Source organism: Acanthochromis polyacanthus, chromosome 1, assembly GCF_021347895.1.
Source record: "Acanthochromis polyacanthus isolate Apoly-LR-REF ecotype Palm Island chromosome 1, KAUST_Apoly_ChrSc, whole genome shotgun sequence".
In the NCBI taxonomy this organism is placed as follows: domain Eukaryota; kingdom Metazoa; phylum Chordata; class Actinopteri; family Pomacentridae; genus Acanthochromis; species Acanthochromis polyacanthus.
The window spans coordinates 34,392,789-34,417,986 of record NC_067113.1 but is presented as its reverse complement, the minus strand read 5'-3'; the positions used below and the strand labels follow the sequence as shown (position 1 = coordinate 34,417,986).

The following is a 25,198-nucleotide window of genomic DNA, read 5'->3' as shown; positions in this document are numbered from 1 at the left end:
CTGCCTTTAGCTTTTCTGATGGTCTGTGAACTTATCATGTGACATTTCTTTTGGAAAAACTAACCAAATTTAAGCTTAAAATTGTAATTTTTTAAAAATCAGAATCACTTTGTTCTACATGCTGATATTTGCAGAAATGATCAGAGGCTGTAAACATGGATAGACCCAGTCAAATATCTGAGCTGTACCATGTGGAACCTACTTTTTCCAGATTGGTAGCATCTTTGGGCACCAGGAACAATGTGTGACATATTGATTCCATTTTTTGTTCAGATTTTTCTAAAAGAATTAGGAATAACATGATTTATGACATTTTAACTTAACTTCAGAAAAACGGGAGCAAAAATCACCGAAAACTGCTTGAGTTTCAAACGGTTGCATTTCTTTAAGGGTTTGTTTTCTTTCTAATGTCTCAGAAGGGATTTTGTAAAAGTATAACATGTCTTCCTGTTTTGTCCCCAGATCAAACTAGTCAACATAAACATTCCTGACATCATCGATGGAAAACCGTCCATCATCCTGGGCCTCATATGGACGATCATTCTTCAGTATCACGTGAGTTTACTTTCCTTAAAAATAACACAAAAACAAACAAGAAAAGCAAGACAATAGTCAGCTGTTGCTATGCTAGTGATTAGACTTGTCCCAGGTGAGTTTGCAGTTTGCGATTTCACTAATTGCAAACATTAACGCCTTTAGTCTAAAGGAAGATTCGGAACACTTAGAGCCGTTTCATACACAGGCGTCCACTGCAAATTGGGATTTATGAGTTACAAATTGGTTTCACAGATGCAAATTGCTCATCATTCAGACACGAATTATCTGACATTTTAAAGTCATATGCTTCCTGCGTCTGGGGATTTTAAGCAAAACAGCAAGTTAGAAGAGTCTTCAATAAATGCTCACAAGTTTTGCCCTTTTGCTGCTTATCAACATTGGATCACCGTCAATATAGATCGGCATTTTGGACAAACATTTACTGGAATATGACTCTTTCATGGAAAGTGAGAGCCACTGTTGAATAAAAGCTTGACAAAGATTCATCAGAATACTAGTGGAGACTCGAAGCCAACTGGAACAAGGTTCCTTAGTTTGATGAGACCAAAATAGAATTTTCTGTCAATTAGACTACATGCACTTCACAAGGCAGCATCATGATGTGAAGCATGGTGGTGGCAGCATCATGATGTGAAGCATGGTGGACGCAGCATCATGATGTGAAGCATGGTGTTGGCAGCATCATGATGTGAAGCATGGTGGTGGCAGCATCATGATGTGAAGCATGGTGGACGCAGCATCATGATGTGAAGCATGGTGTTGGCAGCATCATGATGTGAAGCATGGTGGACGCAGCATCATGATGTGAAGCATGGTGTTGGCAGCATCATGACGTGAAGCACGGTGGACGCAGCATCATGACGTGAAGCACGGTGGACGCAGCATCATGACGTGAAGCACGGTGGACGCAGCATCATGTGAAGCACGGTGGACGCAGCATCATGACGTGAAGCACGGTGGTGGCATCATCATGACGTGAAGCACGGTGGACGCAGCATCATGTGAAGCACGGTGGTGGCAGCATCATGACGTGAAGCACGGTGGTGGCAGCATCATGACGTGAAGCACGGTGGTGGCAGCATCATGACGTGAAGCACGGTGGACGCAGCATCATGACGTGAAGCACGGTGGTGGCATCATCATGACGTGAAGCACGGTGGTGGCATCATCATGACGTGAAGCACGGTGGTGGCATCATCATGACGTGAAGCACGGTGGTGGCAGCATCATGACGTGAAGCACGGTGGTGGCAGCATCATGACGTGAAGCACGGTGGACGCAGCATCATGACGTGAAGCACGGTGGACGCAGCATCATGACGTGAAGCACGGTGGACGCAGCATCATGACGTGAAGCACGGTGGTGGCATCATCATGACGTGAAGCACGGTGGTGGCATCATCATGACGTGAAGCACGGTGGACGCAGCATCATGACGTGAAGCACGGTGGACGCAGCATCATGACGTGAAGCACGGTGGTGGCAGCATCATGGCATAAAGCACGGTGGTGGCAGCATCATAACGTTCAGTCTAATTGAGACCAACACAGGAAAATTTCTTGAACTGCAGCTTTTAGATAATTGATTTTACTTTGTAGAAATCAATTTTTACTTTGACATTTCTTGTAAAAAAAGTCAAATAAATCAACAATGATTCAATGTTGAGACACAATAGAACGCTAAAACTTTCAACAGGAGTGAATGTTTCCACTGTCTATATTTATATAGTGTATTTTCATTAATATGTGCAAAATTGACATTTAAATGTTATGAGTTAAAAATTGGTTTCACAGATACAAAAATCATTCATTTAGAATCATATATTTTATTAGCCACATGCTCCTTAGATTTGTGAATTCTGTGTAAGACACAAATAAATGGAAATGAGCAAATATATTTCCATTAAAAATGCTAGGTTGAAGACAAATAATATGCAAGTTCCATCTTAGATTTACCGACACAAATCAATCAGCATTTATTCATCAGTTGTGGTTCATGAATTCCAGATATGAAACATGTGAGGATGTTAGCTTAGCATTTAGCTCAGCTTAGGTTTCTCATGTAGTTTGTGTAAAATTAAGCTTCTGACTTCATGGATTCCCAGTTTCTCGTCTTTTCTTTCTCCAGTTTAGTTTACATGTTTGATTGTCTTAATATAAATGCCTGAAATGTGAAACGGAACCTGGTGTCTGGTTTTCTCAGATCGAGGAGTTGGCCAGCTGCCTCTCCTTCGACTCCCGTCAGTCCTCCATGGAGTCTTTGGCCAGTCTGGACACTCGGTCCACCCTGTCTAGTCGGTCGGCCAGCAGCAGCCCGGTCCCTCCCAGAGGTTCACCGCTTCACAGTCGCTTCAGGGTGTCGGCCAAGAAAGCTCTGCTGCTCTGGGTCCGAGAGCAGTGCCACAAGTAAGAGCTTTAGATGTGTTGGGTTGGGTCATTTCTGAATGTTGGAGCTAAATATTTCTGCCAAAACACTGACAAACATCTAGTATGATGTAAGGAGTTGATGCTTCCTCACAAAGGGAGCTTTTAGTCATTTCCACATAAGGATTTTACTGCATTTCTATTTTTATTCTCTCCTGTTCAGGTTAGTTTATTTAAGCAACAATATTTAGTTTTCATGCATATTTACGTCTTTTTTCTAAAGTGTTTTTCTTACCTGCTTCATGTCAGATCAGAGTATATTCTGTGTATTTTGTGGTATGAAAATACATTTTTGTTGCAGCACTACAGTTTCCCTTAAAAGAAAATGCTGTGAAGTTTTTGTGCACATAAATGTTTTAAGTTAAGTTTTTACTTCACTAAAATATTGTAGTCGGCTTATAATTCGCTAAAATCTGTTCTGTTTTCTGTTAACTGTAATTTTGATTATGGTTTCATTTGAATTTTTACTCTTTTACTGTTTGCCTGTTATTGATCTGAAAGCATTTAAGTGTAGGATGTTAACTTTTCTAAATTTGTTGATCAGCGTTTATCAGACTGCAGTCGCTCAATCAGACTAATATGAATTCCATTTATTATAGCAGTAATTAATCAGAGCAGAATCAGCTTTAATGGCCAAGTATGTACACAACAGACAAGGAATTTGGTTTCAGTTAAATTAGGTGATTTGTTTCCCTCAGAGCCGGCTGTACGATAAACGTCAAAGACTTCAAGGCGAGCTGGAGGAGCGGAGTGATTTTCCTGGCAATCCTTTATTCTCTACGACCCGACCTGGTGGATTTATCGAAAGCCAGAACCAGGAGCAACAAGCAGAACCTGGAGGAAGCGTTCCGCATCGCAGAGACGGAGCTGAGGATCCCCAAACTGCTGGAACCTGACGGTGAGGAAATGAACTTCAGTATTATTAGAGGGTAAATGTAGTGTTAGAGGATAAATGTAGCATTAGAGGTAAATGTAGTGTTAGAAGGTAAATGTAGCGTTAGAGGGTAAATGTAGCGTTAGAGGGTAAATGTAGTGTTGGAGGGTAAATGTAGTGTTAGAAGGTAAATGTAGCATTAGAGGGTAAATGTAGTGTTAGAGGATAAATGTAGCATTAGAGGGTAAATGTAGTGTTAGAGGATAAATGTAGCATTAGAGGTAAATGTAGTGTTGGAGGGTAAATGTAAGTTTAGAGGGTAAATGTAGTGTTAGAGGGTAGGATGTAGTGTTGGAGGGTAAATGTAGTGTTGGAGGGTAAATGTAGTGTTGGAGGGTAAATGTAGCGTTGGAGGGTAAATGTAGCGTTGGAGGGTAAATGTAGCATTAGAGGGTAAATGTAGCGTTAGAGGATAAATGTAGCGTTAGAGGGTAAATGTAGCGTTAGAGGATAAATGTAGCGTTAGAGGATAAATGTAGCGTTAGAAGGTAAATGTAGCGTTAGAGGGTAAATGTAGCGTTAGAGGGTAAATGTAGCGTTAGAAGGTAAATGTAGCGTTAGAGGGTAAATGTAGCGTTAGAAGGTAAATGTAGTGTTAGAGGGTAAATGTAGCGTTAGAGGGTAAATGTAGCGTTAGAGGATAAATGTAGCGTTAGAAGGTAAATGTAGCGTTAGAGGGTAAATGTAGCGTTAGAGGATAAATGTAGCGTTAGAGGATAAATGTAGCGTTAGAAGGTAAATGTAGCGTTAGAAGGTAAATGTAGCGTTAGAGGGTAAATGTAGCGTTAGAGGATAAATGTAGCGTTAGAAGGTAAATGTAGCGTTAGAGGGTAAATGTAGCGTTAGAGGGTAAATGTAGCGTTAGAGGGTAAATGTAGCGTTAGAGGGTAAATGTAGCGTTAGAAGGTAAATGTAGCGTTAGAGGATAAATGTAGCGTTAGAGGATAAATGTAGCGTTAGAAGGTAAATGTAGCGTTAGAGGGTAAATGTAGCGTTAGAGGGTAAATGTAGCGTTAGAGGGTAAATGTAGCGTTAGAGGGTAAATGTAGCGTTAGAGGGTAAATGTAGCATTGGAGGGTAAATATATTGTTAGAGGGTAAATGCAGGTTTAGATGGAAATAAAATATTTTCTTTGGAAATATACTTGAAGTTGTGAAACATGCAGCTGAACTGTTTGTGACCCAAATCATGTCTGTTGACGAAAACAGGGATTTAATCACAAGACAGTCATCCATTATGCCCAGTTTATGTCGTGAATTAATCCATTATTGATCAATAACGCTGCTGATTTTTGATTTAGAAAGTTCGTTAAACTTCTCACCCCCAACATCCTGCAGCAAATTGCCTTTTTTAATGTCCAACACCAGCATGAAAGCTAATGTAAACAAAGATTCAGATCAGAAAATGCTTATTGTTTGTGTGTATTTAGAGCATTTTTAAAGCTGCACCGCTCAGGATTAGTTGGCTGCTTTTTGTAAACACGACGTTTAAACTCGACTCCTCCTCGTTGGATTAATTATGAGACTGCAGCAGAGTGAATGACTGGAGGGAGCGGCAGAACAATGCAGTGAATCAGGGAAATAAAATCTTTTTCTTTCCTGATGTTTCACGGTGGTGACTTTGTAAAGCGAAAACCACACCTCGTTTAAAACCCTGCAGCTGAACAGAGCCTCGTCCCGTCTGCTAGTTCGGCCACACCTCGACGTTAAACCGACCTGCAGCTCCTTTATACAGCAACAAAAAACAGAGGAAGACGATTCAGTTTCAGTGCTGCAGAACTCATCACTTTTCTCAGAGTTTATATATGTTTGTCCAGCAAAATATAAATATAAAAGCTCAAACAATGCACCACAGCACTGAAAACCAAGTTTGGAGCAGAATTTCCTCGTCAACACCATTCACTCCTTTTAAGTCAAGAAAATATGGAGTTTAAGAACTAATTTTACATTTAAACTCATTGGTATTTCATGTGAAAACTGTCGTAATTACGGTTAAACTCGCCACTAATTTATCGTCCTCTATGCAGACGACACTGTCTTTAGAATAGCTAATAACTGGAAGAAGCTGAAATTCTTCTTCAAAATGGCGTCTTTGGAGGTTGAGTAGTTTTTAAGTTTTAAGATTTTTTTCAAGCTTCAAATGCATAGCTTACTTATTTTTTGACAGCATTTAAATCCCACTTGGATCTTTTTGTTAAAGAAAAAATCATGGAAACCACAGTTTTGAGTCACGTTGGACGAGTTTCAAATAATTTTTCCAGTTATTTTGGACAATTCTTTGGTCAATTTAGGTAATTTTCTGTTACTTTAGACAGGTTTCAAATAAGTTTTTGGGCAATTTTAGATTAAACTTTACACTAGAAAGACTTTACTTTTGAGACTCAAAATTGGGGTAAAAATTGTCCAACGTCGTTTTTTAGACAATTTTTCATTAAACTTTTGATGCGAGATAAACTCTAAGCTACTGCAACAATAAAATAAATGCAGCATGGCTCAGAAACGGTGAACAGAGGAACATTCAGCATGGTGAAACAGCTTTCTACAGCTGATGAGCAGAGACTCAAAAATCTGATTTTTTTTTTTAGTGTGACTTGTTTTTTTTATAACTTTTTTACATGTAATACATGCAAAGAATTCAGTCAGACTTCAAAAATAAGTACATTTAGCTTCATTTTTGCATCAGAACTTTCTCTTTAGCAACAAAAATATTGATATCAGTCAAAAAAAGTCTTCCAAAGCAAAACAAAAAAAGACTTTTAGATGCCTTTGACACATTAACAAAGGATTTGTCAGTTTTTTAAAAGATTTTTTTTAGTTTTCAGTGGATATGGAACACGGACGGACGTCGGCTCTGCATCGTGCATACATAATACATGCACGATGCAGAGCCGACGTCCGTCCGTGTTCCATGCTGCGGTCGGACGCTGATTTCTGTTGCATTGCGCGCTCACTTCCACTTTTGATGAAGTATCGTGCTCAGACGATTAGTCGACGAGTCTTTAGTTGCAGCCCTAGGAACAATATTGGTTTTCTAACATTTTGCAGCCTTAATCCAGTATTTTACTTGTATTTTTGTGTGATTTTTCTCCATTTTCTTGTTCTTCTGCTTACTTTTTTCCCTCCCAGATGTAATCCCAAATCAAAATCTTGCGCTAATAAATGTGTTTTTGCAAATTCTAGATAAAATCGACCCTCTCTTATCTTCAAATCCTGATTTTAATGAAATTGGGACGTTGTGTAAAACGTAAATAAGAACAGAATACCGTGAGTTGCAAATCTTTTTCAACCTATATTCAATTAATACACTACTTTGTCATGTATTCAACTGAATATAGGTTGAAAAAGATTTGCAAATCATCGCATTCTGTTTTTATTTACAACGTCCCACCTTCATTGGATTGGGGTTTGGTAGCTGCCTCATGAAACATGTTTAAAGAGCTTCTTTGTTATTTTTAAATGGTGACAAGCATTGGGCGCCATTTTTGTTTTGGTCTCTTGATTCAGGCCTCCAGGGGAGCAATAAGAGGAGTTTGGAGAATAAAAACGTTCCCTTCAGAGTACAAGGATGTTTGAATAGCTTCCTCGTCTCGTCAGCGGCTGTAAAACACACTTCTGTTCGGTGGTTATCGATCCTTTCATGTGTTTGGACTAAATGTGAATCTTTGTGCGAGGAGCCCGAGGGCGAGAGCGATGACGAAGCGACCCGGTCTGCTGACTCGGTGTCGGCACATAAAACCCTCGTTTGTTTTCCCTTTTCCGCCCTGCCTGTTTGGCTTTAAAGGCACCAAAAGCTACACCTCCATTCCTCAGATTCCTCTTTATCAAAACTCCACCTGCCTGTTGCTCGTGTGTTAGTCTCCAGTCTGTTTGTGATCATGGAGGACTGTGATGTTGATGCAGATGTGGACGTTCGAGACCCGGACGAGAAGTCCATCATGACCTACGTGGCCCAGTTCCTGCAGTACTCCAGAGACCTGCCGGTACCGGAGGAGGAAATGCAGGTCAGTATGGGTTTAAAAACGACTTCTGCTGTCACCCAGAATCCAAAATATGATGCTTTGTTTACATGTATTGCAGCATGCAGTCATTTAAAGGAGCAAATCTACAAAACAATCTATATCTCAACAAAGATGCAGATCTAAACGTTCTTCAAAGCTTTCTGGGTTCTTTACCTCTTAATTGCTCCATTTATTCTAAACTGTTGCCAGAATCAGTGTTTTTATGAGCTTTGTGTTCATAATTACACTCGTGTTCAGGCAGGAATCCTTTCAATCTGGTCATCAGCGGCTTGTTTCTGAACATAAAAACCAGCGGCGGTGTGTTCTGCAGTCAGACAATTAACAGATTGTTCTAAATTCGTGCTGCAAACTGTCATGTAAACACCGAAGGCTGCTTTGAAGATGTTTATCGCATAATTGTTTTCTGTTTTTCTACATGCATATGCAGATAAATCTATGCAGAATTTATAGTAACTCTCCGATTAAGAGATTTTTGAAGCCGTTTGGTTCCAATATTGAGATTTTATGCAATGAAAAGCTACATAATGTCATTTTAGCATCAAAATTGTGAAGTAAATTTACTCAAACATCACGCTGCAACATTTTTGTGGCTCATTCTGAAAAGAAACTCCACTCTATTCTCATTTTTTGTGACAAATCTACAAGAAAAGTCTGAAAAAAGCATCGTTTATCTTTAGTCCACAGATTATTTTGTTTATAACTTTATTTAAAAGACTTGATGTCAACAAACTGTGTGTGTTTTGGCTGCAACAAGGAACCAGTTATATGGAAAACTTTGAAATATTTTGACCACAACAAGGAATATGTTGACCAATAACAGGTTCTCTGTTGGCAGCGTTTTGTAATTTCTACCAGGAAATAAATCATTTAACAATTCAAGTCAGTCCAGTTTAAAGACTAACAAATTATTGAAGATGCTTTTGTAAGAGTTGCATCACGTGTTTTTTTAAAATTTTATTTGATTTTGGATGCAAATGCACTCCCCTACAATCTTTCTGGAAGGATTAATTCTTATAAATGCAATTATTATCCCCCCGCCACCACAAAGTGGAAAGGGGGATATAGGTTTGGCCTCCGTCCGTCCGACATGAAGGGGACAGCTTTTCTCGGAAACTATTACAGCTAGGATTACGAAATTTAGTGTGTAGCTTCACACTATGGACACCTTGATCAAGTTCGAAAATGAGACCTGTGCGATAATATTTAACAGAGTTATGGCCCTTGATCACCATTTTGGATATAGACTCATAGACATCACATGTGGCGGGGGATATTGATGACCATGTCGTCTTGTTTCAGTCGGTTTTCTCCAGTAGCGTGCACTAATCCAGTATTTCTGCGCTATCTACATGTGATTTCACTTTAATGTTTCGATCTTTGCTTCATTTCTTTGCTTCCCTTTTGCTTTTCTTCTGTGCTTCTTCCCTTTTTCCTCCCAGACTCAATACCTGACTCCACCTAAGACTCCTTCTCCCATCAACCTTCCCGTTCACTACACTCCCGCTATTTCTGCTTCACCTCTTCGACAGGTAGACGAAGCCGTCGCAACCTGCACCCGTTTTAATCTTCACCTTTCCTCTTCCTACTAATCCTCAAGAAATCGGTGACATGTTGGATGATAAACCTGTTTACATGATGACAGAACTCCCTGTGAAGTTAGATAATAGATGGATGGATAGAATACTTGTGAGACTCGAAATTGGATTCAAAATTGTCCAAAATAACTAAAAACTTGTCCAAAATCTTTCAAAGATTTTGAGTGGATTTTGCATCATTGCGGAAAAAATTCATGAAAGTTTGGACACTTTTTGAGTTATTTTGGACACATTTTAGTCTGAAGCTTAAATAAAGAAACCAATTTGATCAAAAAATAGTCAGCATGGCTCAGAAACAGAGAACAGAGGAGCAAGTTGATGAAGATACATTCATCATGGTGAAACGTCTTTCTACAGATGATGAGCAGAGTAGCAAGAGAGGCTGGAAACAAGAATAGTTAAATATCTGTAGCGTGTGGAGCCTCCTTCTTTTCCTTTACTTGTGAGACTTGTAATTGGATTCAGAATTGTCTACAATAACAAAAAATGTGTCCAAAGTCAATAAAAATTTTTTTTATCTTGAACAAATATTGAGTTGGTGCAGGCAAGATTTGTAATATATTGGACAGTTTTAAGTTGTTTTGGACAATTTTAGAGTTTAAAAAATAAACAAACGGTGAACAGAGGAGCAAATGGTTGGACGATGCATTCAGCATGGTGAAACGGGTTTCTACAGATGATGAGCAGAGTAGAGAGGAAACATCTGTAGAGGCTGGAAACATGGAAATGATCGATAAATAACAAAAAACGTGGCCAAAGTCACTTAAAAGTGGTCGTTTTGAGTCATTGCGGACAGGTTTGCCAGTTATTTTGGACAATTCTTGAGTCAGTTTAGGTAATTTAAGAAGATTTTAGGTATCCAGTAGCTCACTTATGTGGCATTTAAGAAAAAATAAGGACACCAGTGCACAAAAGAACATGCAAATGAGGTGCAAATCATGCTGGTTGAAGAAATAAGGTGCAACAGTTGTTTTAATTTACAGTACAGGTGCAAATTTGCTGTTTTTTTACAGTAAAAAAACAGGCTTTAAAGGTTATATGTGGAATTTGCTTTTGATAAGTAATGCATAGTTTTAGGAAGTAACAGTATGAAAACACAAAAACTGTAAATGCAAATGTTATGAATCATATCCCCAAATAATGAACAATAAATCCTAAATGTGATGCCACAGAAATTAAATTCAAGGTAGAAATGCTTTAGAAAGAAGAATGTCACAATCAAACTCCCACGCCTCCATCGCTGCTTTTATTTAAAGTTCGTTCTGCACGTTTGAAACCCCCTCTGGCTTCACCGCCTCATTACTGTCATGTCTCACGGCGTAAGTCGACGCCCACGAGTAGCTCTGCATTTTCACCGTCAGGTTGTTTATCTGTCGCTCAGAGCCAGAGATTACTGTCGGATCACGTGGCGGTTTGAAGCAGGACCGATCACGCAGCGATCAACTCGTTTGCCGTGTTCTCTGGGAAAAGATCCAAAGCCACGGCGAGGGCGTGTTCCTCTCAGCAGAGTTCTCATGGGGTGAAATAATATCTCCTCGTGACAGATCGGACAGAAACAAAGCAGCTGTTAGCTCAGGTTTCCAGCAACGTATCGCTGCACTTTTTAATCTGGCCCGAGGAGTCCTGCAAGAGTAAATATGTTTAAAAATAGAGGCTCTCGCTCCTCATAAGGGATAAAACTGGAACAAATAATCCTTAATACTGCAACACAAAGAGCTCCTTACACAGGAAATCTTTTGCTCAGCTTGTTTGGGCTGGTGCCTTTTGTTGACGGTGTTTTTAACAAGAAATTCACACTTGTTTGCATGTATTTTAGGAACAAATAGTCTTGGAAAGAGTAAACCAGCTCCTCTTCTGCTGCCCTTGCTTTGCCTTTATCTTTTCTACGTTCACTTGTAAAGTTTGTCTTTTTTTTTTTTTTTTTTTAGCTAAGGGGCTTTAAAGGCATTAGAGGAGATTTAATTTCCTACGACTTTGAACGTAGCATGCGCATATACAACCTCTCCCTCACCCCCCTCTAACCTCCCCCCTCTTAACATTTACGAAGAAACGCCCCCCCTCCAGAAACTTGCGTAGGACTCGTGAAGCTGTCTTTTACGGCTGGGTCCCCCTGGATCTTTATCTGCCATTATGTAAAAAAAGATGAGCAAAACAAGTCGCCAGCTAACTACGAAGCTATACCAAAGCAACACATACAGAAAACACGTAAGTCCAAGGCGTACGTAATCTACGTAACTAGGCCTGAGCCGGAAGATTTTTGATTGACAGGAAAGGGAGCAAACCAAACGCCTCGGTCCGAGCGCGTTGATTGGCTGATGTTTTTCAGGTCCTGCCATGTCCACAGTTATTTTTTTTTATTTTTTATTTTTTTAGAAACCATACATACAAGTCCACTAAAGGTCAGTATATTCATTTTATGTGAATCAGACAAATTAAACACAAAAAAACATCCTCCATAATGCCTTTAAGAGACATGTTTTCTTTAAAAAAAAATGGCGATATGACACATTTATCAGCTAGAAACTGTAAAAACAGAAAGAATCAGAAGTCATACATCAACTTTCTTATGTTCCTGAACTAATCGTCTGATTCCATCGAGAAAATTAACCAAATTTAAGCTTAAATAACTGATATTTGAACTAAATCGCTTTATTCTACATGTTTCATTCAAAAAATTGTCAAAAATAAAGAATTCTGGGTTCCTCACCACAGCTGAGGTGTTTCCACAAAGAAACAGAGGAAAATCAATCCTACTGAGGTTGAGCGGAGACTCAAAATTGTCCACAATGACTTGAATTTTGCCGTTATGAGCAAATTTTGAGCCATTTCGAACAAGTTTCAGGTAATTTCAAACAGCTTACGAGTTACTTTCTTTTGTTAGTTTGGACCAATTTTGTGTCAGTTTGATCAATTTTATGTTACCTTGGGCAAGTTTGTGTCTTTTTGACGAAACAAAAAACCATCCGAGGCCAATCAAATAAATGCAGCACGGCTCAGAAACAGTGAACAGAGGAGCAAGTAGTTGGAGATACATTCAGCATGGAGAAACATCTTTCTACTGATGAGTGGAGAGAGAGGATTGTAGCGGCTGGAAACATGAAAATACCAAATCGACAACATGTAGAGCCTCCATTTTTCCCAGTATTTGTAAGTAACTTAAATTTTTCTTGTCTTCAGGCGACTCCAGAGCGTAAAGCTCAAGAGGTGACCTGTTGGCTGGTTCAGGCCTACGACGAGCTGCTGGAGGGATGGGACTCCACCGCGGGAGAAAGCTACTCGGAGAGATACCACGTATGTTGGCGAAAACCGGTCATAATGTCTTCACTCTGCTGTTTAAGTCGACCTCACCTGGGCGTTGTCCTTCCTTCAGGTGTTTCAGACCTTCCTGGTGTCCTTCAATGAGCAGCGACGACCCATCATGCCTCTGTTAACGGCCATGAGACGAACTCCAAAACTGAGCGATGAGCAGCGAGCGCTAAGGGAGGCCTGGGACACGCTCACCGAAAAGGTTGGATCCCTTTACCCTTAATACAACTGTTATTTTACATATATACACTTAAACTGTTTATGCTAGATATCCCTATAGGCTTAAAACAGACGTGGTTTTGTTTGGGTGGTCTGTTGTGAAAAAGGTTGGGACATTGAGTAAAATCCTAATTGTCCTTTTGGCCGACCTTCCATTAAAAATCAATAGTTCCTTCCAACCAGACCTCCTCAGAATCAGCTGGTTCTTCATCTCCAGTAACTTTATTTAATGATCAGAGTTGTACCTTCATACTGTGAATATTTCCATAGAGGTGGATTCAGATTTATCACCTTTTTATGGACTTTTTCCATCATTTCTGAGCCTCAGAACTTCATCAGTCCAGCAGGTAGAACCATGACATTTAGGAGGAGAAACATCTGAGTTCTGGTAAAAATTGACACCAGATCAGTTTAAATCCATCCAGGTGTCACAGTGTAAATGGTAAAGCTGTTTATATGATGTCTATTAGATGATCCAACCATCGACATGCTGATATGAGCCTTAAAGTTTACCCAGAATGCATCAGAAAACAGAAACACATCCAGGAAACCGATGATTGTTTCTAGGACTCTGTGTGTGCTTAAGTTTTGTGAGTCTTTGGGACAATTTTTTCTCGTTGTGGGCATCTTTTGTTGTTGTTTTTGCCATTTTATGCCTGTCTTTTCCTACATTGTGTCTCGCTTTCCTTGTTTTGTGTTATTTTTGTTCTCGGTGGGACATTTTGATTGCGTTGCTTGTCTTTGGGACAGTTTCGTCTCTTTGTGACGTCCCAAAATATTGGTGCTCAAAGCTGGTTATTGAGAAAATGAACAGAAACCAGATTTAGGCTTTAGACTGACACCTAGATGGATGTAAAACTGATTTAGTTGGTAATTTTGTGTCTCCTTTTTGGTTGTTTTGTGAATCTTTGGATCCGTTTTTTCTCATTGTTGTAATTTTTTTGGTGTTTTTTGCCATTTTGTGTTGCTTTCCCTGTTTTACGTCTCGTTTTTCTTGTTTTGTGTCTCGTTTTTCTTGTTTTACATCTCGTTTTTCTTTTGTGTCTCGTTTTTCTTGTTTTGTGTCTCGTTTTTCTTGTTTTGTCTCGTTTTTCTTGTTTTTCTTGTTTTGTGTCTCGTTTTTCTTCTTTTGTGTCTCGTCTTTCTTGTTTTATGTCTCGTTTTCTTGTTTTGTGTCTCGTTTTCCTGTTTTGTGTCTCGTTTTTCTTGTTTTGTGTCTCGTTTTTCTTGTTTTGTGTCTTGTTTTTCTTGTTTTGTGTCTCGTTTTTCTTCTTTTGTGTCTCGTCTTTCTTGTTTTATGTCTCGTTTTCTTGTTTTGTGTCTCGTTTTCCTGTTTTGTGTCTTGTTTTTCTTGTTTTGTGTCTCGTTTTTCTTCTTTTGTGTCTCGTCTTTCTTGTTTTATGTCTCGTTTTCTTGTTTTGTGTCTCGTTTTCCTGTTTTGTGTCTCGTTTTTCTTGTTTTGTGTCTCGTTTTTCTTGTTTTGTGTCTTGTTTTTCTTGTTTTGTGTCTCGTTTTTCTTCTTTTGTGTCTCGTCTTTCTTGTTTTATGTCTCGTTTTCTTGTTTTGTGTCTCGTTTTCCTGTTTTGTGTCTCGTTTTTCTTGTTTTGTGTCTCGTTTTTCTTCTTTTGTGTCTCGTTTTTCTTGTTTTGTGTCTCGTTTTCTTGTTTTGTGTCTCGTTTTCCTGTTTTGTGTCTCGTTTTTCTTGTTTTACATCTCGTTTTTCTTTTGTGTCTCGTTTTTCTTGTTTTGTGTCTCGTTTTTCTTGTTTTGTGTCTCGTTTTTCTTGTTTTGTCTCGTTTTTCTTGTTTTTCTTGTTTTGTGTCTCGTTTTTCTTCTTTTGTGTCTCGTCTTTCTTGTTTTATGTCTCGTTTTCTTGTTTTGTGTCTCGTTTTCCTGTTTTGTGTCTCGTTTTTCTTGTTTTGTGTCTCGTTTTTCTTGTTTTGTGTCTTGTTTTTCTTGTTTTGTGTCTCGTTTTTCTTCTTTTGTGTCTCGTCTTTCTTGTTTTATGTCTCGTTTTCTTGTTTTGTGTCTCGTTTTCCTGTTTTGTGTCTTGTTTTTCTTGTTTTGTGTCTCGTTTTTCTTCTTTTGTGTCTCGTCTTTCTTGTTTTATGTCTCGTTTTCTTGTTTTGTGTCTCGTTTTCCTGTTTTGTGTCTCGTTTTTCTTGTTTTGTGTCTCGTTTTTCTTGTTTTGTGTCTTGTTTTTCTTGTTTTGTGTCTCGTTTTTCTTCTTTTGTGTCTCGTCTTTCTTGTTTTATGTCTCGTTTTCTTGTTTTGTGTCTCGTTTTCCTGTTTTGTGTCTCGTTTTTCTTGTTTTGTGTCTCGTTTTTCTTCTTTTGTGTCTCGTTTTTCTTGTTTTGTGTCTCGTTTTCTTGTTTTGTGTCTCGTTTTCCTGTTTTGTGTCTCGTTTTTCTTCTTTTGTGTCTCGTCTTTCTTGTTTTGTGTCTCGTTTTCTTGTTTTGTGTCTCGTTTTTCTTGTTTTGTGCCTCGTTTTTCTTGTTTTGTGTCTTGTTTTTCTTGTTTTGTGTCTCGTTTTTCTTTTGTGTCTCGTTTTTCTTGTTTTGTGTCGTCTTTCCTGTTTTGTGTCTCGTTTTTCTTGTTTTGTGTCTCGTTTCCCTGTTTTGTGTCTCGTCTTTCTTGTTTTATGTCTTGTTTTTCTTGTTTTGTGTGACATTCTGATTGTTTTGCGTATCTTCTGTCTGTTTGTGACATGAAACTATGATACATCCCATAATATTGATACTCAAAGTTTAAAAAAAAAAAACAGATTTAGTGTTCAGATTGTGGCACATGGATGTAAAACTGATCTGGTATCGGTTTATACCAGAACTCAGATGTTTTTCCTCCTAAAGCGTCATCTGTCTGTCTGCATTGATGAAGTTCTGAGGCCATAAAAAATTCATGAAAAGTCACAGATATTACCTCGACATACTCCAAGATCCTGAAATGTTTCATGGCTTCACTGAATAGACTAAAGTTGTTGTGTGAATAAAATCAGCTGATTCTGAGGTCGTCAGGTTGGGACTGTTCCAGATGTAATACATTTTAATTTTTCTCCACAGCGTGTTTCCTGTCTGCTGAAAGAGTTTACTTGTAATGACTTCCTGTCTGTGTTTCCATTCAGATCCGTGAATATAAGATTGAGTTGGATATGAGTCTTGCAGCTCCTCTGGACTCTGTGGCTCGCTGGCTGCTGAGGACAGAAGGAGTTTTAGGTGAAGAAGAAGGAGATCCTCAGGACCACGTCCGAGCTGCTGACGAAGCCAAGGAGAAGCAAGAGCTGCTCAAAGTAAACATTCACCACCTTTATCTATTAAAAAGTGTGACGTTCTTCAGGAAAAACGGGTTCTTCAAATAGAATTGACCAAATTTAGGATAAAATAACCTCAACTTATTCATTTGTTCAGAGAAAAAGATGAACAAAATGCTTGAGATCCAGATGTTTGTGCTGATGTTGCTGCAGGTTTGTTTGGAGGAGATGCCTCAGCAGGTGAAGACCTTCCAGTCCTTCCAGAACATTGACGAAGATGGAAACATGATGGTTCCTACAGACAAGATGTACGAACTAAAGACGAGGTCGGTTTTTCTTCTCAGTCTCTTTTTATTTACTGCAGACTTCTCCTAGTCATTTGTTGGCTTTAAGCGACATGTTAAAGAAATTAATAAAACATCAGAAATTACACCATTTTTCCACCAGAAGCTGTAAAAACAGAAAGAATCATGCTTCATAAATAGTTTCTTATGGTCCTTCCACCAATTGTGTGGATTCATCGGGAAAATTGACCAAATCTAAGCTCAGATATGTAGTATTTATTAAAATCACTTTTCTCTGCGCGTTTAATTCAGAAACTTGCTAAAAATCAGGTGAGGTCAGTCATGGTGCTGAGGTGCCATGACTGACTTCCCAATGATCAACAATCACGTGGCAAATATTCAGCAAATATTCGGCTGAACTGCGGTCAGTGTTTCCACTAAACTAAGAGAAGATGACAAGGGAGCCCAAAAGGACAAAAAATATGTCCGAAATTACTTTAAAATTGTCTTGTTGAACGAATTTTGGGTCATTTTGAGCAAGTTTGAAGTAATTTAGGACTGATTTCGAGTTACTTTTGGAGAATTCTTGAGTCAGTTTGAACAAGTGAGGAACTGCGAGAGAAAAATCAAAGCCACTGGATCAATAAATAAAGTCAGCATGGCTCAGAAACAGTGAACAGAGGAGGAAGATGTTGGAGATACATTCAGCATGGAGAAACATCTTTCTACTGATGACACGAAGCAGAGCCCTCATTTTTCACAGTTTTATTTAAAAAAAATAGCACTAAAAACGTTCAATTTTTGTATTAAAAAGAAATTAAACTATTGTTTTTCTCTCATTCTTTTATTCTGATTTAATTCTAACTGTGCACACAAGACGAGTTACCTGCCTTCTAGACATAATTGTGCTTTTCCCAATGAAGTTCAGGGTTTTAATATATTTTCTGCACCACAGGGTGTGAGTTAATTTCTTATCTGACCTGGAGCTGCTCATAATTTAAAAAATTTCTTAAGCACTGAAAAGCATCTCAAACTGCTACACGCCCAACACTTAAAAGTGCATAAGATTAAGTTTGATGCTCTCCAATAACGTAGCTTTTTGGCACTGTCTGAGGCTAAATGCTAACGTTTAACCCTCCGTGGACCAGGTTCACCAGCGTCAGAGTGACGTCCAAGTACCACGGCATCAAGCTGGAGTACCGCGAGCACCGGCACACGGTTCTGGACCTGTTGGGGCAGATCAGGACCAAACTCCGAGTCTGGAAAAGACCTTACATCTCGCCAGAGGCTGTCAGGGTGTTGCTGCAGGAATGGCATGTGAGTAATCCTCGTTTAGGTTTGGAGCACACCTCAATAACTGGGAGCGGTCAGAATGAAGTGGTTTGTTGATGCCTTCACACATGGTTTGATTTTGGGTAAAAGTCATTTGATATCGTTTTTTTGTTGGCGTGAAGCTGCTGGGAGGACTGCCATGAAACATTTGCTGCAGGAATTCATGATGCCAGAGGGTGAATTTAAACCTTCAAGTGGAGCTAAAAAGCTTGTCGGACTTACTGGGTGCAGACTTTGGGGATTAATCTACCATTTCCACCATGCTTTGTCCTCTCCTTCCACTGTTGACCTTAAAAACACAGTCTGAAAGTAACAGCCTACATACTGAAAATGGCAAGTCTTGACGTGGTACGATTTACTGTTTTCAAAATTCTCTTCACTTTGGGGAAAAACAACCCAAGAGCAGCAGCTTACAAGCTTAAAAGAGCAAATTTTGACATGAATCATACAGTAAAGCAGCCCTGTTTGGTTCTGTCAGTCAGTTAGCAATTGTAATATCAGCACTCACCTTTCAACGTGCAAAACAATTCCCACATCACTATTTTGTTGGGGCACCACCACCACATCCTGGGCTGAGCAACGCCTAAGACAATCGGGATTGGTTTGCTTTGGTGGTCACCGCATTAATAAAGTTTTTCTTGCAGCTCGGGCCAAATGATAATATATGATAATATACGATATGGCCAAAAAAATTAAATCTCGATATTTTTTTTAGTCATCTTGGACGATTACGATTTTAATCGATTTTTGTTGTTTCATTGCGGTCTGGTTGCTATGGCTAGTGCGAGCCATGCTGCACTCGTAGCTGCAGCACTCTTCCCATTCTTTAGGATGCCTCTGCTGGAGGTGCTGAAAGAGGTTAGTTGTGCTGCTACTCTTCATTTTCACAGTATTTTTGCAAACCTTGCACATGACTGTAGTTTGCTCTGTGTCAGTCTTGTCAAAGCCGAACCACTTCCATATAATCGATGTAACATGAGGCCCTTTTCTCGCGACCAACTCTTTGTCTGCTGTTCTGTCCGCCATGACGGGGGTGTGAGTGTTTTGGTGGAAGGAGATGAGAGGCGGAAGCAAATGCCAGTGCACAAGTCGTGAAAGGCAGAAGAAGAATCTGTATTGTTATATATTTAAGCTCGCCTCGATTTTACGATTTGGCAAATTTTCAAATCGTCAGGTTTTAAAAAGGCGAATTAATCGAGTTAATTTGATTTATCGCGCAGCCCTAGTTGCAGCTGTTGATTTAAAATGGTTTTTTCCCTGTGTGATGAGATCTAACATTAACTTAAAATCTTTTTTTTAATTTATTACAGGAGCTGGTGAACACACAGGAGCTTCCTTCTTTGTTGGAAGCGGCTCTTCGAAAGCTGAAGCAGATTTCTGAGAAATATTCGAGCAAATCTGCCCTCGGTCAGTTTCCTGCCACTGCAGGACCGATTAAATTAAAGCGTATTTACATGTTAAACCGCTCTTTTCTGTGGATTTTAAGGCACTGATGCTGGTGTTTTCTCCTCAGCTGCAGATTACCATCAGGTGAGCCAGCAGGCCAAGCAGCTGGAGGAGGAAACCGCTGCTGTTTTGCAGGAAGTGACGTCATCTAAAACCTCCATGAGTCGGGTTCTGTCGGCCTGGGACTCGTACAGCGACTGTCTGAGCTCCCTGCAGGCCTGGCTGGAACAGGGATCTGCAACACACCGGCATGGACACAGGCCAGAGGTATGAATGACATTTAAGTAGAAATATTTATTGGTGTGCCTGTGGCACGGCAAGAACATTTCATCACCTGGCTGGTTCCCCTCGTCTTTCATCTCTTAGGGTAATATAATTATAGTGACTTTGACTGATCAGACTGAACATTAACAAAGGTAAATCTTTACTGGAGCAGCTCTGAATTTGGAAGGATTTTTGTACAAGTATTTAAAAATCTCTCACATTTTACTGAGAAATACTGTATCTCCTACCTGCAAACTAGGTGGGAAAAAATGTAAGTATCAACCAGATTATTTAAGAGAATAAAGGGAAAATGTGGCTTTTAAAAAACTGAGCTACTATTAAGCTTTTTTGTTTGTCATTCTTGGAGGTCATAATGCAGCTTTTTATTAGTTCAGGCTAATGTAAAAAAAAAGGTAAAAAAACCCAATATAATCATTATTTGTGGTGAATGTCAGCGGGATGTTTGGTTTGATGATCCAAAGCTGAAGCACGGAAGGTTCTGTACGGTAATTGTAAATATGTTTTTAGGAATCCCTGGATCCATTTTCTCTGTTTCTTTGTTTTTTGTATAAAAAATAAGAAAAAATGTAAAAAAATGGCCTGGATACACACGTGGACAAAATTGTTGGTACCCCTCAGTTAAAGAAGGAAAAACCCACAATTCTCACTGAAATCACTTGAAACTCACAAAAGTAACAATAAATAAAAATGTATTGAAAATTAAATAATCAAAATCAGCCATCACTTTTGAATTGTTGATTAACATAATTATTTAAAAAAACAAACTAATGAAATAGGGCTGGACAAAAATGATGGTACCCATAACTTAATATTTTGTTGCACAACCTTTTGAGGCAATCACTGCAATTAAACGATTTCTGTATTTGTCAATGAGCGTTCTGCAGCTGTCAACAGGTATTTTGGCCCACTCCTCATGAGCAAACAGCTCCAGTTGTCTCAGGTTTGATGGGTGTCTTCTCCAAATGGCATGTTTCAGCTCCTTCCACATATGTTCAATGGGATTCAGATCTGGGCTCATAGAAGGCCACTTTAGAATAGTCCAACGCTTTTCTCTCAGCCATTCTTGGGTGTTTTTGGCTGTGTGTTTTGGATCGTTGTCCTGTTGGAAGACCCATGACCTGCGACTGAGATCAAGCTTTCTGACACTAGGCAGCACATTTCTCTCCAGAATGCCTTGATAGTCTTCAGATTTCATCGTGCCTTGCACACTTTCAAGACACCCTGTGCCAGATGCAGCAAAGCAGCCCCAAAACATTACTGAGCCTCCTCCATGTTTCACCGTAGGGACAGTGTTCTTTTCTTCGTATGCTTGGTTTTTGAGTCTATGAACATAGAGTTGATGTGCCTTACCAAAAAGCTCCAGTTTGGTCTCATCTGTCCAAAGGACATTCTCCCAGAAGCTTTGTGGCTTGTCAACATGCATTTTTGCAAATTCCAGTCTGGCTTTTTTATGAGTTTTTTTCAGCAGTGGTGTCCTCCTTGGTCGTCTCCCATGAAGTCCACTTTGGCTCAAACAACGACGAATGGTGCGATCTGACACTGATGTACCTTGGCCTTGGAGTTCACCTTTAATTTCTTTGGAGGTTGCTCTGGGCTCTTTGGATACAATTCCAACGATCCGTCTCTTCAATTTGTCATCAATTTTCCTCTTGCGGCCAAGTCCAGGGAGGTTGGCTACTGTCCCGTGGGTCTTGAACTTCTGAATAATATGAGCCACTGTTGTCACAGGAACTTCAAGCTGTTTAGAGATGGTCTTATAGCCTTTACCTTTAAGATGTTTGTCTATCATTTTTTTTCGGATGTCCTGGGACAATTCTCTCCTTCGCTTTCTGTTGTCCATGTTCAGTGTGGTACACACCTTTTCACCAAACAGCAGGGTGACTACTTGTCTCCCTTTAAATAGGCAGACTGACTGATTATGAGTTTGGAAACACCTGTGATGTCAATTAAATGACACACCTGAGTTAATCATGTCACTCTGGTCAAATAGTTTTCAATCTTTTATAGAGGTACCATCATTTTTGTCCAGGCCTGTTTCATTAGTTTGTTTTTTTAAATAATTATGTTAATCAACAATTCAAAAGTAATGGCTGTTTTTGATTATTTAATTTTCAATAAATTTTTATTTATTGTTACTTTTGTGAGTTTCAAGTGATTTCAGTGAGAATTGTGGGTTTTTCCTTCTTTAACTGAGGGGTACCAACAATTTTGTCCACGTGTGTATATACATCTGTCATCCTGATTATGCATTAAAGCACTAAAAATTGAGATAGTTCCTCCTGGCCGTTCACTAAAATTACCATTAATTAAAAGTTATCAAAATGAGTATTAACCACGCCTGACGTGTACGTCAGCGGGGTAACTGCATTCGCTTCAGTATCTGGCTGGGTATGTGTGTATGTCCGGTCAGATATCTCTGCAAGTGCTGCAGTCAGGATAATCAAACTTGGCACTGAAGATCGGTCTAAGGTCCCCTGCTCAGTTGTGGAGTTAGAGGTCAGCAGATCAAGGTGAAGGCCACAGGGGTCACTAAGCACATTTCTTGCATATTGCATCATTTGTATAGGATATACGTAGGATGATCAAAATTGATACAGAGTATCATGCATGGGCGTGGTTCTACCATCTACTGAGGGCTTTTCTAGTTTCCAGTGCATACGTATGATTCTAACTGCAAATGATCACAAATAAGACTAATTGAAGTCACGTTGTTCACAGAACCACTGCTGTACATTTACTGTGACAGTAACGTAGAACATTATGGACACAGACACAAAATTTATCTGTAATATTGTGACTTTTTTGTGTTCTTTTACAATGTCTAGTTGTTGCACGGCCTTAAAGAACAGCCGCTTGCACTTGAGACTCTTGAATCTTGACTCGGAAGACACATTTTTGTTTGCTTTTCCTGGAAATAACTAAAAAATTAGAAAATGATGCGAGTATGGAGTTAAAATCTGAACATTTGCAGAGTGAGCTGAACCTCAAATGTGTTAAAATTCCAAACCTGAGTGGTAATGGTGTTTTAATCTACCTCCACATTGTGAATGTTGTGGGTAAAATTATCAAAATTCCCCCCAAAAATCTGCAATCTGTTCTTTTCCTGTTAGTTCCCAATCTCTAAATGTTCCAAAAGGCTTCGTTTGTCTTTTAAAATCAGTAAAACTTTAACCAGATTTTGCATCTTGGACCTTTTCCAGGACCCCAGATGCACTTCACTGTTCCCCGTCTCTGTAATTTAACATCTCTGTGTTCGTGTTTTCGTTCAGGTGACGTCCGAGTCGGTGGACGAGTGGGGCTCCCGGCAGGCCCACCTGAACGAGGTCGGAAACTTCCTGATCGAGTCGACGGATCCTCAGACCAGCCGGAGCCTCGCCGAGGAGCTGCGAAGGCTCAACATGAACTGGGCCGAGTTCGTCAAGAGGAACACGTTTGTGAGTTGAAGAGTGAGAAAAACCGGAGAAACCAGACGGTGTTCGATCGATGACATTTGTTTGCTCTGTAAGCATTGAAAGTGTGAAGCTGCTGGCATTTTAATTCAAGGTTCACGGGTGAAGACGTGCCATCTTCAAGACGTCATGAACCGAGGACCTCCTGTACATACGCAAAATTTACTTTCTCTTGATATAAAGGCTAGTATGAAAAGCCTGCATGTATTATCTTATCACATGATGGAAGGTCTGGATAGCCAGGACTGTTCTGAAAAACAAAAACAAGGTACCGCATGCATGGCTAGCTTCTATAATGACAAAGACAAGAGCTTAAATGTAGAGATGATAAAATTACGCTGATAAAACCCCGGTGCTCTGAGGGTTAATGTCTCAGGCCTTTAGCATCAAAGCTGTAATCATCCCGTTTATAAAAATAATTCCCACGCGTTAAAACCAAGGAGCGGCTTCAGGTTTTAAATTAGTGCTCCACCTCCACTTTTTCTCTGCAGGTGATTGTGGGACTTTACAGCCTTTGAGAACAATGATTGTTATTGTTGTTTCATATTAGAGTTACAAATATGTCAATGAATCATCTGTGAAGGATGAAATCTGACTGTTGTGTTTGCAGACAGTCATTGAAATGCTGCTAGCTCCCATTATTTACTATAAAACTTAGCTTCTTGTGTTTTTTTTTTACTTTTTATTTTGCAGGAAGGCATGGCTGAGGCCGCCGCAGACGTCCAGACGCAGCCGCAGGACCTCCAAGCTCTGATCAGAGAAGCTACTCTGATTCTCAAAGAGCCTCTGGAGGCGATGGCAGCACCTCTACGCACCTACAGGAAACGATTACAGGTAGAACCAACAGAACCAAGAGCCAGACGTCCCTCTGTGAGAGTCAGTTTACGCTAAATGATTAAGTTTGACCTGACTGTTTGTTTTCTGCTCCTCAGTTCATCATGAGGAAGATAAAAGAAGTGGATCTGGAGGCTCTGAATCCTTCCCCTGAATGCACAGCGGATCAGTTACAGAAACTGAAGCTGGCGATACCTGAAGTATGCACATTTTATCTTCTTTTTAATGCTCAGCTGTGTTCATGAGAATTGAAGTTGGTGTGATTTAGGATAAGAAAAGATAGAACTTCAGTAGACGAGAAGGAAATTCTACTTTAGAAAATTACATAACACGACTATAAATGCAGTTTCTAATAGTAAAAACATAACGACATGTAAGTGCGATACATCACTGAAAAACAGAATTAAGTAGCTAAAATAAGACTAGACTGGAAAAATATAAAGTTACACTGACAGTGATACTGAAGTAGTAAAATAATACAGCACATGAAGATTAAATATTAAACAGGAAAGAGAAATTTTGTACATGGAATTGAAATATTTCATATGGAAATGAAATATTGCACACATTTTAATATTAAACAAGAAATTTGGATATTTCACATGAAAATTATCACACTTGAAATCAGAATATTGTACGTGAAATAGGAGTACTACATGTGAAATTGAAATTTTGCACAAAAGCATGAAATATTTCACATTAAATTGAAATATTGCATATGAAATTAAATATTATATTATAATTACCTTTAAAAACAGCATTCACAAAATGCTTTGACAGTCAAAACATGCAACAGACAATCAAGCAAGCCATAAGGAGACGAGGCAGAGCAGTCAAATAAAATAAATAGTAAAAATGATAACAAGTTAAATGAATAATTAGCTAGATTAGCAGATATCAAACAAGGGAAGTAGGCGGTTTAAAAACAAAAGAATAAGATTGAAGGTTAAAAAATTAGAGAATAAAAGAATTAGAGACGACATCACACCGAAGAACCAGGCAGCAAAAATTAAAATAAAACAGGAGAGAACATAAAAAATATACAGGACATAATACCAAATGGAACAGTAAAACAAATTAAGGCTAAAAGTAAACTTCACATAAAAGCAAGTCCATAAAAAGTGAGTTTTCAGAAGTGATTTAAAAGAAGTTACTGACTGCATATTGCACATTTAACTGAAGTAATGCAGATGTAATTTACAGTTTACAGATGTTTTGATGTTGTTGTTCAGATTTAGTTTTTGATGTTTCAGCTGCTCATACCTGCAA

The 25,198-nt window shown here is 39.1% G+C and overlaps 1 protein-coding gene and 1 long non-coding RNA gene across 2 annotated transcripts in view; both read left to right on the top strand.

Annotated features, from left to right (window-relative positions):
• syne2b (spectrin repeat containing, nuclear envelope 2b) overlaps window positions 1-25,198 on the top strand; it is a 196,732-nt gene that overhangs the window by 564 nt on the left and 170,970 nt on the right. The window contains exons 3-17 of the mRNA XM_051946040.1: window positions 463-555; window positions 2,760-2,962; window positions 3,679-3,878; window positions 7,814-7,914; window positions 9,372-9,461; window positions 12,705-12,818; window positions 12,898-13,035; window positions 16,174-16,338; window positions 16,513-16,625; window positions 17,732-17,900; window positions 19,226-19,322; window positions 19,429-19,628; window positions 22,916-23,084; window positions 23,793-23,929; window positions 24,028-24,129. Coding sequence (XP_051802000.1) covers window positions 463-555; window positions 2,760-2,962; window positions 3,679-3,878; window positions 7,814-7,914; window positions 9,372-9,461; window positions 12,705-12,818; window positions 12,898-13,035; window positions 16,174-16,338; window positions 16,513-16,625; window positions 17,732-17,900; window positions 19,226-19,322; window positions 19,429-19,628; window positions 22,916-23,084; window positions 23,793-23,929; window positions 24,028-24,129 — 2,091 coding nt within the window. The remainder of the gene's footprint in view (window positions 1-462; window positions 556-2,759; window positions 2,963-3,678; window positions 3,879-7,813; window positions 7,915-9,371; window positions 9,462-12,704; window positions 12,819-12,897; window positions 13,036-16,173; window positions 16,339-16,512; window positions 16,626-17,731; window positions 17,901-19,225; window positions 19,323-19,428; window positions 19,629-22,915; window positions 23,085-23,792; window positions 23,930-24,027; window positions 24,130-25,198) is intronic.
• Window positions 4,257-4,992, top strand: LOC127533518 (uncharacterized). The gene is made up of 3 exons (XR_007941256.1): window positions 4,257-4,345; window positions 4,726-4,801; window positions 4,878-4,992. It is a non-coding gene; the product is annotated as an uncharacterized LOC127533518 (long non-coding RNA).